Here is a 15,590-nt window from a genome sequence, read left to right as displayed (position 1 = left end):
TTTTATTTAGTCGTTCACATAGTTTATCAACAGATTACATAGATTGTAAATAGCTAATTGTGCGACAGCCAGATGAGCTGACATTTAAATATCATATCATGCAAAATGATTACGAAACACTGAAAAATACTGAGAATGATCTTCCAGCTGTACTTTGTTGTTGTCTAACATAAACTGTGCTACTATGTCTTTAAGAAATGCTGGGAGACTGTACCATTTTGAGAGAGGGGTGTCTGTATACGTGATTTCAAATTAGATGCTGTTCTCTCTTCACATTAATTAGAGATTTTGGATCTGATGTTTTTTTTTAAACTTACTAGTGAAAAAGTTATTACTACTTAAAGTAGTATCAGAATAAAACGTCACTTCGAGTTTCACACCCTTATTTGTAGTGTACACAAATATTTGCCGCCATTTTTTTGGAGGCAGAGCCTCTACTCACAAGTCTTGCGTTCTTACATTATCATGATCAGACAACCGGTGGATACAGTTTAACGTTTTAGGCCAGTCCTCGAAATGACTACTAAAAAGAAACGCTCTGTGCACGCCGACAAAGACAGCTGGGTTGTCATTACTCCAGGTATTTTACATTTACAAGTTTATTGTGTTGCATGTTACACACGTGTACTTGCAGAAACATTATATACAGTCTTCAGTGCACACCTTATTTTACTGAGACTTTGTAATTATGACAAATGTTTAAGTATGCATTATTAATTAAAACTTTAGGGTCAGTATACTTTTTAAGCCCACCTAAATCTCCATGATATTCTGTTTTCTTTTTAAAAAAATCTAATGTAATTTGATTTTGTGTGTTTTTGTTTTCCTTCCACCCTTCACTTTCAGATTCGGCACTGGACACAGGCAGGTCTGAAGAGGGTGATCCGTCCTTCATCAAACTAAAGAATCCTGCTACAGGTGTTACTATACCAATTTAATTAACCGCAACTGACAGTTTAGATGTGATGCACAACTGTATTTAGTGGTGATGTCTATCAGAGGTCTATCTAAATAAAGTGCAACTGACTGACAGTTCTGCCTTTATTAATGAGTGCAGGAAGTTCTTCACTGTACCTGTTTGGCTGTGGCGATGTCAGTGTTTATGAAGTAAAAGCCTTTTCTGAAGACTTTCGGTCTTGGTTTATTGGACAGACAGTGCAAAGAGGTAAGCTTTCCTTACAGAACATGAACTATCCATTTGACATGTGATTATGGATCATTGATTTTGATGCTCCGTTTTATTAATCATCTAGTAATTTGCTGATGAGGTGAACTAATTGTTCACTTTTGTTTCTGTGTCCTTAGATGGTAGACTGCTGTATGTGACTTCCGTTGATCCTTTATTTCTGCTGTTGCCATACATTAGCAGTACCGCCACCGAGGTAAACGATTAAGTCAAATGCAAATATTATAATAAAAGCCATTTACATGAGCTTCATCTGTAATGATGGCACTCTTCCTATAGGGAAAGTTCCAGCCGGTGGAGCAGATTGTGATGGATGAGGATTACCCTGGATGCACAAGACTTCTGCTTTGCAAACAGGGAATGGATTCCCTTCATCATGTGGCTGATGAGAAAGGTGTGTATTTGAGTTTGTAGGAACGTATAGAGCCGAATTCGTTACAGATACAGTGTGATGTCCAAATTTTGTGTCCAATATATAAAAATTTAATCCTCTTTTTCAGAGGTTGGTGGTTTAAAGTTTCACAGATATAACCAGGAGAAGACCTTGGAGTGGCTCAAGAAAAAGGTTTATAAAATTTTTAACCTGTATAAGAATCATAAATTATTTCAATAATGTGTGTTTTTAAAGGGTTAGTTCACCCAAAAATGAAAATTAGCTTGTGTTTTACTTACCCTCGAAGCATCCTAGGTGTATATGACTTTCTTCTTTCAGACGAATCCAGTCGGAGTTATATTAAAAATTGTCCAAAAATATCCATATTTCAAACATAATAAACACTTTTCTCTCACTTCCGCTGACTGTCATACACTGAAGCAGTTCCGGCGGATGACGTAGCACGTATGTGCAGCGTGCGCCTCTGAGGTATGCTAGTCTCGTTAGTTTGTTTATAGGAGCAAAGGAAGCAAAGTTTCCTTACTTTAGCAAAGGAAAACCAGTCTCTTCTTGGTTTATATCGAAATCCTCCGACATTTTTCTTTGCAAATCTTCGGTTTGTACTTCTAATTCGTGACCAGCGTTTTGTTTTGTTCTCTTTCCGCATTCGTCACTAATCACGCAATGCATACGTGCTCTCATCCTAGGTGTATATGACTTTCTTCTTTCAGACGAATCCAGTCGGAGTCATATAAAAAATTGTCTTTGATCTATCAAGCTGTTTAGTGCCCCTCAGCGGGTGTTGCATTGCTTCAGTCCAAAAGAACTTAAATAAAAATCGCTCAGTTTGTTTACAGGAGCAAAGGAAGCAAAGCCTCCTTACTTTAGCAAAGTAAAACCAGTCTCCTCTTGGCTTATATCGAAATTCTCTGACATTCTTCTTTACAAATCCTCGTTTTGTACTTCTAATTCTTTACCGTTGTTTTGTTTTAATCTCTCCGCTGCGTTTCCGCGTGCGTCACTTCTGAGTGGCGCATGCACAAAGGCGACCTCATACGTCATCCGCCCGGAACTAGGTTTGTTTACAACAGTGAGCGCAAGCCAGATTAAAGTGATTATTACGTTTTGAATATGGATATTTTTCTTACAAAAACGCATCGATTCGCTACAGAAGGCCTTTGTTCACCCCCGGAGCCGTGTGAGACACTTTTTTTTTATGGATGGGAGATTTTTATTTAAGTTCCTTTGGACTGAAGCAATGCAACACCCACTGAGGGGCATTAAACAGCTTGATAGATCAAAGACAATTTTTAATATAACTCCGACTGGATTCGTCTGAAAGAAGAAAGTTATATACACCTAGGGTGCTTCGAGGGTGAGTAAAACACAAACCAATTTTCATTTTTGGGTGAACTAACCCTTTAAGTTGCATTTAAAAATATTTTGAAAAATGTCTTTTAGGTCCAACGCACAGTAAGCACACTCAAAAAGAGCAACATATCTGTGGGTGGAGGAGTGAAATCCAGCACGTTTGTCAGAGTGAAACATGAAGATGCTACTGAAGGTAAAAAGGGTGAATAAATCGGGGTAGATTATGTTTGTATGCATTATTTGCTGATGTTATTGTGTTTGTTATTTTTTAGAGGACTACTTACGTTACGCACATGGTCTCATATCAGAGTACATCAGTGAAGACCTGAGCAAAGATCTCCTCAAGCATCTGCAGTATGTATACCTACACTGATCATACACTGATCAATCACATCACTTCACAAATAGTGGTACACCATGTAACTTTGTTTTTTTGTTCAAAATTAACTAGGGATGCTCCGATCCGCCTTTTTCGCCTCCGATACCGATACCTAGTGTTTGGTATTGGCCGATACCGATCCGATACCAGTGAAGTTTTTCCCTCTCATTTAAATAAATGTAGAATTTATATATCTCTGTGTGTGGAACTGATAATCATTCTTTCACAATCTACTAGATACAGACTACTTCATTATAAAGAAAAATAAAATAAACAAATATGAAAAAATATAGGCCTATGTATATTTATAATCTATGACAAAAATGTATCATAAACTAGGTTAGTGGATAATTCGGCAGAAAAAGTTATTCTAGAAAAATCAGTGAACAATAATTTTAGAAATCACCAGGGTTTAAAGGCTGAACGAATGACTGACAGCCACAGTGGAGAAAAGAGTTTGTGTGAACTTTAATGTAAGGACTTAAATATTCATATAGCTCACATTATGCTATTGTATGGCTTCAGAAGTAACACAGAATAATTCGCACAATCGGGGGAAAAAAATAAAATAAAATCTCGGATTTGGATCGGCCCTCTCTGACCGATACCCGATCCGAGAAAAATGGCACTATCGGAGCCGATACCCGATATGAATATCGGATCGGCGCATCCCTAAAATTAACATAATGAGTGAGTACATCATGAATCAATCTTCTAAAAATGTGTTTTTGACTTATTCTGGATCACTGCAGTACACCTATATTAAGTGTTTATATTCAGGCTGTTTTAGACCTTGTGGGACATCAACCGCAACCGAGTAGCCCAATACCTGTGTGACTCGTCATATTCATGCAGTTTTGGTTATGAACTGCTAGAGCACCAGTTACATAGTGTACCTCTATATAGTGTGATATCATATTTATCAGCTTTATAGTGGCCAATGAACACCCTGCTCTCTAAGATGTTTGCATCAGCCATCAAAAAATACATATCAGTCAACCACTACTCACAAACATACAGGACATTCCCAGACTGTCATTTACATTGTACCATGTTATTTGTATAGTCAGATTTATGTAGGTATAACATTTTTTGTCTCATGTTACAAGGTTGCCAGAGATATCCAGCCCTAAAGAGACAGAGCCGCCTTCTAAGGTAAATCTTTTGGCTTGAAATACCAGTGTGCCATTTGCATGTTATGTTACTGCCATGCTTGCATGTTAATAGTTAAATTATGTCTGTCCTTGCTTTACTTGATTTTATGCCTTAATAATTTGCTTTCTGATTTCTATTTCTTCTTTAACCCAAGCAGATTATCATTGTTTCAAGAAGCATAATAAATGCTTTGATTCTGAATGCATTTAGAGGATTGGTGTAGCAGTTCACTTAGATTCAAAAAGTTCTTTTGCTGGACTTAGTTTTTCTGACTGCTGTCTTGCATTCGGTAGAAACGGAAACTGTCAGATAAACCAGTAGAGGCCGGAGAAGACTACACCAAGTTCAACAGTACTGATTTTGCACGAAAAGTGAGTTAGAATCACAAACACAGTGGTGATAGGATTTATGATACAAGCATTGGTAGAAATGGCATTACATGCTACAAGCAGAACTGTCTTTTTCTCTCTGTCTATGCCTAAAAAATTATATTATTGGTTATTATTATTAAAATATTATTGGTTGTAAATGTACTTTTCCTGCTTAATTTTAGCTACTGTACTACAGTTTTGATAATTCTAATATTTAAAATATGTTCTATGTTATCTCAGCCACCAAAGAAGATGACTGCTGCTCAGAAGAGTCTTGCCAAAGTAGACAAATCTGGCATGAAGTGCTTGTCTGCGTTCTTCAGCCCCAAAGTCAAACAAGAGAAGAGCTGAGTGAGTGTTTGTGTGAGTGTCAAACATTTAGCTAATAAAGGTATTAGAAAATAATTTTTGCTCCACTGATTGCTTTATTTGCCACTCATAATGTGCTGTGCTTAATGCAGCGCTATACAATACTTCAATAAAAAAATCTATCACTTTTGGTGAACTTAAAAGCATCCTTGCTGAATTAAAGCATTAATTTCTTTATATATATATATATATATATATATATAATACTGAACCCAAACGTTTAAGTATATATAACATTCTTCATTGGTTTATGATGTGTATTTGTAATAGTATGTAATAGTAGTACATTTCCTTCAACTTTATTCACTATTATTTGCTGCTAAAGACTCATTGCACCTGTTGCTATTGTGATTTTACTTTTTATAGTTTGAAAGGGTAATACCCAATTCCTGCTTCCTTTTTTCAAAAAAAGAAACCAGCTCTTTTTAGTTCTGGATTCAAACACATGCATCTAGTTCCTCTTTATATGCTTTAATGCTAAAAAAAACCCCAGTCTCACTAGTAGAAATACATCACTTGAACAGTAGCTGAAGTAGTTAACACAATTGAGCACTCTTTTCTTGCTTACTGGTATACTTACAGATAATCACAAATCATTATAAACATTAATAAAAAAAGATTGTACAAACCTACACACTAACTAAGGCACCTAGTACCAGTTTGAGGGATGTCATATAAAGAAATGCTATAGTAAGGATCCCCAAGGTTTTACTGTATTACACTTAAAGGGTTAGTTCACCCAAAAATGAAAATTGGCTTGTGTTTTACTCGCCCTCGAAGCATCCTAGGTGTATATGACTTTCTTCTTTCAGACGAATCCAGTCGGAGTTATATTAAAAATTGAACTGGCTATTCCATGCTCTATCATTGAAGTCAGCGGGTGTTGCAGTTGAACAGTCCACAAGTCGTCAAATAAAGTCACTTCCGCTGACTGTCATACGCGGAAGCCGTGCCGGCGGATGACGTAGCACGTCGGCGTTGCGTGATTAGTGACGAATGCGGAGAGACAACACAACAAAACGCCGGTCACAAATTAGAAGTACAAACCGAAGATTTCCAAAGAAAAATGTCGGAGGATTTCGATATAAACCAAGAGGAGACTGGTTTTCCTTTGCTAAAGTAAGGAAACTTTGCTTCCTTTGCTCCTATAAACAAACTCGCGAGACTAGCATACCTCAGAGGCGCACGCATACGTCATATGCCTTCTGCCGGAATGCCTTCCGCATATAAAAAGATAACGGAAGTGAGAGAAAAGTGTTTATTACGTTTGAAATATGGATATTTTTCTTACAAAAATGCATAGATTCACTACAGAAGGCCTTTATTCACCCCCCGGAGCCGTGTGAACTGAAGCGTGTTTTATTATGAATGCGCGCTTTATTCAACTGCAACACCCGCTGACTGCAATGATAGAGCTTGGAATAGCCAGGACAATTTTTAATATAACTCTGACTGGATTCGTCTGAAAGAAGAAAGGTCATACACACCTAGGATGCTTCGAGGGCAAGTAAAACACAGTCTAATTTTCATTTTTGGGTGAACTAACCCTTTAACAAATGCAAAATACAGGTGTTAGTTTTGCATTTGGTTAATTAAGACTCACCTATCATAACTAGGCAGTTAATAGCTAGCCCCTTGACCTTGATGTGTTTTGCATCACTCGTATGTCTGATCCCTGTCTGAATATCTGACTGTTTCAACAGACAGGTGATTCTCAGATCTGCGTTATTGTGATAAGGAAATTATTGTTGCTCTGTCTGGAATCAGTGCGTAGGATGATTGTTCAGTGGTTACGCTCTGTTAATGGCCTCAAGCGTTTGTTATCGAGAGCTGCTGACAAAAAGATTCTGATCTGCTGTGGATAATTTATGAAGCTTGGGCAGTGAGTAAGCATTGACATTACGTCACAGAGCTCACATCCTCTGTGGTGATTCAGACTATTCTTTATTCTTTCTTCCAGGTCCAACTTCTTGATCGCACGACTGTGAACTTTTAGTTGTCATCTGGGCACAAACAGTGGAATTAAACAGTGTTGCTTAAGCAGCTAGTCTTTCTTCTTGAGCTTGGGTTTGAAGCGCAGAGTCTGAAAGGCACTCTCCACCACTTTCGGCAGGTGGATTGGGTTTCGTTGCAGACATCTCCTGCTACCTGTGCTTCCCATGTCCCCCTTCCGCTGGGCTGCCTGCCCGTGACTGATATCTGAATTCTTGGGCTGCGACTCCGTCGTGGAGATTCGACGAGGGTCCCGAAGTACCCAGTTAGAGTGAAGGTCATGTTCGCTGGTACTAGTAGCCACTAAAGAAACATTAAAATAGGAGGATGGAGAGAAACAGACATAACAAACAATAAAAAATTGATGAGTGAACCATGAAGGGGAAAAAACTAAATACATCTAGTTGACCAAGCTTTCTATTAAGATGTACACATGTGCATCTTCCATGCAGTCTTTAGAGTTCACTAGAGTTTGAATGTAAAGATAAGGTTAAGTAATAAGCTCCACACTCACCTATGAAGTCCACATCTGCATGCCCATTATCCATATGTGGCTTTCGACTGGGCTCTGGGTCACAGCTTGCAATGACTGCATCAAAGAACTGGAGTGTGTCTTCCTCATTTGGGATTGGTGGAGCAGAAGGTTCAGGCCTTGAAGTCTTTGAATTAAGATGATGTATGTATTATGCATACTTTTAGTTGCATTGCTTATTCAAACTAATTTCATTAGCACAGGTTCCTTTGACATTTTTACTATTTTTAGAACTGATAAAGCACAAAACTAAAACTGTTGTACCTCTTAAAAATTAGGCTAATAGCCTGGTCATGGAATCCTTCTTTAAAAAAATGATCAAGGATTTTCCCACAAAACTAAAGAACCTACAACAGCCAAATATAGTTTAGTGAACTGCAAAAAGGAAACAACCTTTCATATTTTCCCATTTTTTAAATCAAGATTTGACTGTTTCTTCCATTAGGTTTAAACATGCAAACCTTGCCTTGTTGCCTCTCACCTGTGCAGCTCTGTTTTGCGGTGGCCGGGGTGCGGGGTTCTTCTTGCGGGACGTGGTCTCTTTACGTTCGCTGTTCTTGAGGTCATTGATGCTCTTGGTGTACTGACGCCTGAGCGCCACCAGTTCCTGTAAGTACTCTAAGCAGTTCTGGTTCTGGGAATAGAGCCATACTCGGTCCTCTCGGCTCTGGTAGTAATACAGGGCCGTGCTGGACTCGACGCTCACGGCGCTCACGCTCCGCTTCAGCGTGGTGTCCTGCGGCGCGCGTCTGCTCTCCCCGACCACGAGCATAGACGTGCTCCGGACCAGTTTCACAGTGCACGCGCTGTGGTAGTCCTCATTGGGCCTGAACCTGTCCCGTGAGCGAGGGCCAAAATGGTTCGGACGGAAAGCTGCGTTTATTTTCTTAAACATCACAGTCGGTGTCTGGGTGTTGTAGTTTAGTGGTTAAATATCTGGGCTGATATATGAAAGGATGTTTCAAACCCCACGAGGGTTCTATCACCATTTTGTCCTTGATCAAGACACTTGATATCGTAAGTCATTAAGAAAAGCGTTAAAAACGTCAAATAGATTACTTAGCTTGTTTAGTAACCTTTGAATCTATATAATAACTTTTATAGGTGAGCCTGTTCTGCTTCTCCATATCCCTCTCCGCGTTGCTCCACGCGCGAAAACTTACTTTATATGTTGATGAAATCCAGAGCCAAGATGGAGTTTTGTTGGTTGATTTTGTCCATGGTGCTGAACAGCTGTTTTTGAGCCAAACTCTTTAAGGACATATTATAGGCGATGATCATTTCTTATCTGTATGAAAGAAGTCATGGTAAGTTTCTAACGCAGCCATGGCGACGGTGCGCTTGTAACTCTACACTAACACATGAATAATGAACCAACATTAGATATATTAGGCTACATGCATCTGCTGACTATCCCAGTTAGACATATGATGCATATGTTACATAACATTATATGCAGATTCGTATGCATAAAAATGATTTAATCAGAATATGTGTGCACCTTCAGGATGCTTCAGGTAAACCATAAATCGCCTTGGATAAAAGATCTCCTAAATTACAGTTCGCTATTATGTCCTATTTACTTTCTTGCTAAATAGCCTATAATTCTGAACATTATTTAACATTTACTATATGTAACTGAATATATAGTTTAAAGATGGAAAACAGACTTGTGTTTAACCCACATTTGGAAACATTTAACAACTTCATATAAACTTATTTTTAAAAATAACAAGCTAAATGTGAAAATAATAGGCCTATAAAAAAATCAACAATAGTTGTTACTAATTTAAAACCATCATAAGTTAATACATTTTAATACATTGAAATGAACAGTAAGTGTTATGTTCTGTGGTGCTTTTAGGTTTAACACCATGGTATGTTGGAAACATATTACAGAAGAACTTTATTGTTTTTCCTGTTACTACAAAAAATAAAATAATAAAAATGACAGTACTACCATGTATTTGCTCAATTATGATTATAAATTATGTCTCAGATATATTATCAGAACTTAAAAGTAATAAATTGCTGGGTCTCAGGATGATAAAAACAAAGTTGAGTACAGATCTATTCATATTAAACAAATGAGTCAGACACTTGAGCTAGAGGCACTACGATGGGACGGCTAAAGTTTCTGGTGGGGTATTGGGTGGACTCTGGGAGCCGTGTGGTCACCATTAAGGGAGTTTATTCCTTGTGTGTATTGAAGGATCTAAGGATCCTCAAATGCAAACTGTCTTTGTTGCTTCAAGTGAGCAATCTTATTTTCTTGTTTTTATTCATTTACAATAATTTACTCTCTCTCTCTCTCTCTATATATATATATATACATTAACCCTCTCTCTGACCCTTTGAATTAAATGCTTTTTTGGGTGGGTTATTTGAGATAAAAGCACAATAATGAACCGGCATGCAAAAAAAAAATTAAAATTAAAGTGGCATGACACTCTCCACAGGTTGTTGTATACATTAAAACATCAGACAATTTGACTGGTTTTGTGATCTGAATTTTTGTCTGTCTAAATAAGTACTGATTATTTTCATAGACATTACTCTTAAAAAATAGTATATACATTCTTCTTGTGCATATTATGAGAACATTGTGAGAAAGCATAATGTGCGTGTATATGTGCTTGTTCACTTGTTGCTTCATCAGGTAATCTTTATTTTTACCTAAGATAGACAGATCATCACATGAATAATGAATGTAGGTGATGCAGCATTTTGTCACCAACCCTTTAGCTGATTAACCGGCGCTACACGTGTGTTCAATCTACATGTCAGTGGTTTAAATTACATTGGAATTGGATTATTTGGTTCCATTGGGGAAATAAAGACTCACTGTTACATAAGATTCCGAATAGCTGCAGGTGCAAATGTTGGTATTAGAGGAAATATGCGGTTTATAGAGACATTTTTCATTCTAATGAAACTGCCAAATATAACAGCTGCTTGAATTAGCGTGAGAGAGAAAAAGAATTACAGAATACAACAATGTGCCAATCAATACCCGGAACAGGACCATGGTCCATCTCCTATTAGCACAGACAGTCCTTTTATTCACCACAATAGCTTTTATGTTTTATATACTTAAAGACACTCCATTATGGAAATGACTAACGACCTCCTCTTACAAAAACAGGAAATCTAGGGGAAACAGCAAAGGAGGTGTGCTGGTCTGAGGTGTGTGGAAATACTCTTAACCTGTTGATGGATAATAGCACATTACACAAATTGAACAGCTCATTTAAGTCTATTGTAATGAATATAACAAGCTTGGATCATGAGAACAGGCATTTATAAATGCACATAAATATGGTTCCAAATTTACATGGAAGACAGAATTTCATAATACTTTCACTTCCTCCCTCAGTGGAGCATAAAACTGAACAACTATAGCATAACTACTTACAGTGAAAAAAAACCCACTACAGCAGTGCTTAAAAACGGCGGAGACTCAGAGAAAGAGACGGAACTGCACAGAACCACCACAAGTCAACAATCAGAAATTCTTGAGTAGAAAAAAAGGTAAGCTTTTGGGAACTGTCTGTCTATCTATGTACCGTAATCCTCCTTTTGTCTTCCACATTCTAGCTGGATTCTAGTCTTCTTAATTGGTCTGAAGTATTGGGTAATGACAATCACAGTAAATTGTGAAAGATGCAAAAATGTCTTAGATTACTTTAACTTTATATTCTTGGGGTAATGTGAGATGGACTAAGCAATGCTATTTTTGCCCATGGGCCACATACAGCCTTGTGATTTCATGTGGCCCACCAAGTGTGTAGTTTATCTTTAAATACAGTTTTATATTATTATAAATATTATTACAATTCATAATAATTATTTTAATTACTGTGATGGCAAAGCTGAATTTTCAGCATCCATTACTCCAGACTTCACACCATCCTTCAGAAATCATTCTAAAATTCTGAAGAAAATTTTTTCCTGCTCATTATTTTGTGTGGAAACTGTGATGCATTTTTCCCGGATTCTAAAGAACATTTATTTGAAATAGAAATTTCTGTAATGTTATTTCTGTAAAGTCTTTACTGTCACTTTTGATGAATATTATGCATCCTTGCACAAAGTATTTCTTTCTTTCTTTTCTGACCTTAAACTGTTGAATGCTAGGTCATCCGAGTTCAGTGTGAACCGATTTATCTTCTGTGTTTGTGTACTGTAGATGTTGTGTGAAGGTAAGCTGTGGAGTTTGGTGTTTGAAGCTGAACGTGAGTGTGTAAATCCCCCAACATGCTGCACGGTCACAGTGCCATCATCGTCTTTGCCAAGTTGCCCCCTCTCAGCACAAAGCTCCGTCCACTCATCTCTAGAAAATACAACCCGGACCAAGACCCAGCAGAGCGATGCTCATCCTTCCCCCACGGACCCTGAGGCAGGACGGCAACTGGCCATAGGTGTGGATATTCCCAGGCTTGCAGACGCCCCAGAAGCAGAGGCCTTTTTGGTGCCTTCATGCTGCCACAGCATCTGCCAGCATTACAGCGATTTACATATTGCTGGTGGCCAGGTGCTGCCGCTCAGCCCCTGCGCAGGGGATGTACAGGGCAATCTCATTCAAGACCCCCAGCCTGGGCCCTTCCTCCTGTCTGGAGATGTTCCCTCCCCCTCCCTCCTGCCTCCTCTGGTCCACGAATACAGGAGTTCGAGGCGCTGGAGGGAAGAAAGCGGGCGCGAGCGTCCCTCTCTTCTGCAGTTCAGCCAGCCCCTCTCTAACTCACAGCTCAATGGCTACCTGGAACAGAAGCTTTTGGAGCTGTACAAGCAGTACCTGACTGAGGGACCCGTGGTGACCAGGCCCGTCATGGCCTCTGAGTTACTGCAGACCAGTCTGGATCAGATGACTCTCCAGCTGAGCCGTGAGCAGAACATGGAGACGGCACAGGCCAAAGACATGCTCCTCAGCTGCCTGCTTAGAGTCACCAGCAGTTACCAGTCCAGTGAAATCAGCACCCCTCTGCTGCAGATCTCCACTGAGACGAAGTGAGTTTGATAGTGGAAAGAGATGGAAAGACAGAGAGGAAGAAATCTTTGTGGCATTAAGACCAAGAAGATGGACTTACATGTGTAACGTGTAACATGTAATAGCTTGAAACTAGCATTTTAATCAGTGATTATGTAAATGCTAAAGTAATAGTAATTCTGAAAATGCTAAATAAATACAATTTGTAATTCAAATGGTTGATTATTCAGGGTTCCCACAGTCATTGAATAAATTAATAAAATAATTTGCCAAGTTTTAAAATGTTTCATTAAAAATTGTAATTATATTATTGATTCATCTTTTAAATGAGCTTTTACATGTACAGTTTTCATTTCAATTTTACTCATTTTATTTGCTTTTAGTTTTAGTACTTTAAGTACATAAACATTTTAATTAACTGCCAAGGCAACATTACTAATTTTCATTATTTTTTAATAATTTCATTTTTTAAGTTTAAGATTTCATATAAAATTGACATTTTATCTCAGCATAATTACCAAAAATGATAATTAAGGTTATTAATAGTTTTAGTTGCCAATAACAACTGCTGTGAGAGCAATCGCAAATCATTTTAAAAAACCCAGAGGTAAAATTTGAATTGCCTAACCTGAACGAGACATGTAACTTATAAATAGGCACAATTATGGATTTCTTTCTTCATATAAACACAAAGATTTTAGAAAAATAAAGAGAAAGAAATTTGTACAGGTTTGGAACAACTTGAGGGTGAGTAAATGATGACAGAACTTTCCTTTTTGGGTATCTATCCCTTTAAATATATACATGCCTTTTAATAGACTCAGCATCAAAAGGTCAATGAGCATGTTTATTTATTTATTATAAATGACTAAACATAATCAGCAGCAGAGTCAAAGATTACTAAATGAAGACAACTGGGTGTTATGTTTAATAATTTGATCTACAGTGAGTTTTTTTTACTGAGGAATTTACAGGTAAGATGAGCAGAGGAGAAATGTTACAGCCAACACCTAAACATGGAAATAATCTTTCAGTGAAAGTGTGTGTAAAGGAGTGTATGTGTGTGTCAGTAAGAGGGTCAGAGAACGACAGCTTTCCACTGTCCCAGTCCAGCTGAACTCTGATCCTCTGCAGTTACTCTTTCACTGGGAGGAGAGTTGGTGATTGTGGTGGTTCATGTGCTTTATATTCACCACAGAAATGAGCCACCAGCCAGATTCCACTCCTTGAGAATATTTTATTCCTCCTCTGAGCAGATTCAGCCATCACTCCGAGGAACCAGCCTGTACTGTCTCCGACTTCAACGTCCCAGCAGTGAGAGCCAGAGTCAAAACCCACTGAGCCCAGAACAAGCAAACATGTCGAATCGCTCTGGATTATCAGGAAGTGTCTGTTCCTCATCGATGTACCTCACACTGGTCAGGTCATCAGACAGGATGAGATTACAATGAGCAGTGTTGGGGTCAAAGGTCACAGAAGCTGAAGAGAGAGACACATAAACATGAAATAAAACAAATTACTCTTATGATGGAGCTGAATTCATTGTTGTGCTCTTTACTCACTGTAATCAACAGTTTTCTGCATCTTCTGTAACACAGTAAACATCAGGTTGCTCAGGTGTTTTGGCACACTGATCAGAACTCCAGAAATGTTCTCCGGATCCGGCGGTTTACACTGGGAAACTCTGGAAAAACACTCAGCAGTCAGCGATGCTGCGGTTTGAGTTCAGAACAACAGAAGAAACGATACAAACCTTTTCAAAGTGGCATCATAGTTCTGTAAAAAAAATACAGATTATACAACAAAACTTAAGTTCATTTTCAAAAACAACTTTTTTTGCATTTGTGTCCAGTATACTGAATCTGCTGTAAGTAAACACACATGCTTCATACCTGTAGGAATAAAGCATCTTCAGCTTGCATCTCCTCCTCTATGTAGATAGATATCAGATAATGTCTGAAAGAGAGGAAATCTCTGTGTTCGTTTTCTCAATATTCTCATTCACTGTCTGACTCTTCTGCTGTTCTTCCTTCCACAGTTTAGTTATCCTTATTGACTCTCTGGTGAAGTTTCTCAAACTCCTCCTTAATCTGCCTCTCTGTGTGCTGAGCCTGAAACTGAAACAAAATACATTTCAGACAAATACACAACACTACAGTTGGTAACACTACAGTCTATCCACATTATTTTTTAATGCAAGTGTGTGTACAGCCATTTTTAACTTGAATTACCCCTTCCAATTAGCTGTACAAAATTTATCTATGTTGCCTGATACTGCAAACTATTTCACATTATTATGATTAACAATAATATTATTTATTATAGTAATCATAAACACATTGGTTTGTGGTGCGAATAAAACTTCTATTTAGGGGTGGGCAATATGGCAAACATATCGTATTGATTTATTTTTCAGGCAGGATCGTGATCCAGAATTTTATCACAATTTTTTTTTTCATGTTGGTTTGTAAGTCTATTATTTTTTTATTTACTGAGCAGTACAGTCAGATTAATGTCCCTGTTTTAAAAATATACAATGTAATAAAAGACAGAGGAAAAATGAATTACAGACCATTTAGTTATTTACCTATAGCAGCTAATGAATCGGAAATCTTACACATTCACAGGAAATGGCTACTTCTGCATTGAGAAATAAGTTAGATATACTTATAAACATTTTCAAATAACCCGAAAACATAGTTTAATTCTGACCTTAATATGTTTTGCAGTTTGAAGCAAAGTCTGTCGAAACTCCTCATATGTTCTTAGTTTCACCTGTAAATGTTTTGATGCAGTTTTGAGTTTCTTCTGGAAGAAATTAACAGTTCATTATAAACATCTAGTCACAATACAAACAAATTTATTGTTAAAAAAA

At 37.8% G+C, this 15,590-nt stretch overlaps 3 protein-coding genes across 4 annotated transcripts in view; 2 read left to right on the top strand and 1 right to left on the bottom strand.

Moving 5' to 3' along the window:
* The first annotated feature begins 245 nt into the window (after positions 1 to 245).
* Positions 246 to 7,184, top strand: LOC107720151 (ribonuclease H2 subunit B-like). Its single transcript, XM_016527784.1, has 12 exons — positions 246 to 580; positions 847 to 918; positions 1,058 to 1,165; positions 1,306 to 1,382; positions 1,466 to 1,580; positions 1,687 to 1,751; positions 3,021 to 3,123; positions 3,203 to 3,284; positions 4,419 to 4,464; positions 4,758 to 4,835; positions 5,076 to 5,186; positions 7,165 to 7,184. Exons 1-11 carry the CDS (start codon positions 517 to 519, stop codon positions 5,184 to 5,186), a joined length of 921 nt encoding a protein of 306 aa, XP_016383270.1. The 5' UTR covers positions 246 to 516; the 3' UTR covers positions 7,165 to 7,184.
* Positions 7,185 to 11,185: 4,001 nt separating this feature from the next.
* Positions 11,186 to 12,780, top strand: LOC107720148 (uncharacterized protein CXorf21-like). The gene is made up of 2 exons (XM_016527782.1): positions 11,186 to 11,259; positions 11,918 to 12,780. The coding sequence occupies exon 2, from the start codon at positions 11,918 to 11,920 to the stop codon at positions 12,737 to 12,739; it is 822 nt and encodes a 273-aa protein (XP_016383268.1). The 5' UTR covers positions 11,186 to 11,259; the 3' UTR covers positions 12,740 to 12,780.
* An 855-nt stretch (positions 12,781 to 13,635) lies between these two features.
* Positions 13,636 to 15,590, bottom strand: part of LOC107720149 (tripartite motif-containing protein 35-like) — a 4,319-nt gene continuing 2,364 nt past the window's right edge. Inside the window, exons 2-6 of one of the 2 annotated variants that reach the window (XM_016527783.1) lie at positions 15,428 to 15,523; positions 14,608 to 14,832; positions 14,469 to 14,491; positions 14,278 to 14,399; positions 13,636 to 14,194 (exon numbers count right to left, since the gene is read on the bottom strand). In XM_016527783.1, the coding sequence (XP_016383269.1) occupies positions 14,043 to 14,194; positions 14,278 to 14,399; positions 14,469 to 14,491; positions 14,608 to 14,637 (327 nt within the window). In that variant the 5' untranslated portion in view covers positions 14,638 to 14,832; positions 15,428 to 15,523 and the 3' untranslated portion in view covers positions 13,636 to 14,042. Of the gene's footprint in view, positions 14,400 to 14,468; positions 14,492 to 14,607; positions 14,833 to 15,427; positions 15,524 to 15,590 lie in introns of both variants that reach the window. The other variant, XR_001637582.1, reaches the window with a different exon arrangement.

The sequence above is a fragment of the Sinocyclocheilus rhinocerous genome, unplaced genomic scaffold (genome assembly GCF_001515625.1).
Source record: "Sinocyclocheilus rhinocerous isolate Xijiao unplaced genomic scaffold, SAMN03320098_v1.1 scaffold631, whole genome shotgun sequence".
NCBI lineage: Eukaryota > Metazoa > Chordata > Actinopteri > Cypriniformes > Cyprinidae > Sinocyclocheilus > Sinocyclocheilus rhinocerous.
The sequence above is the reverse complement of the archived record's forward strand: the minus strand, read 5'-3'. Positions and strand labels throughout refer to the sequence as shown.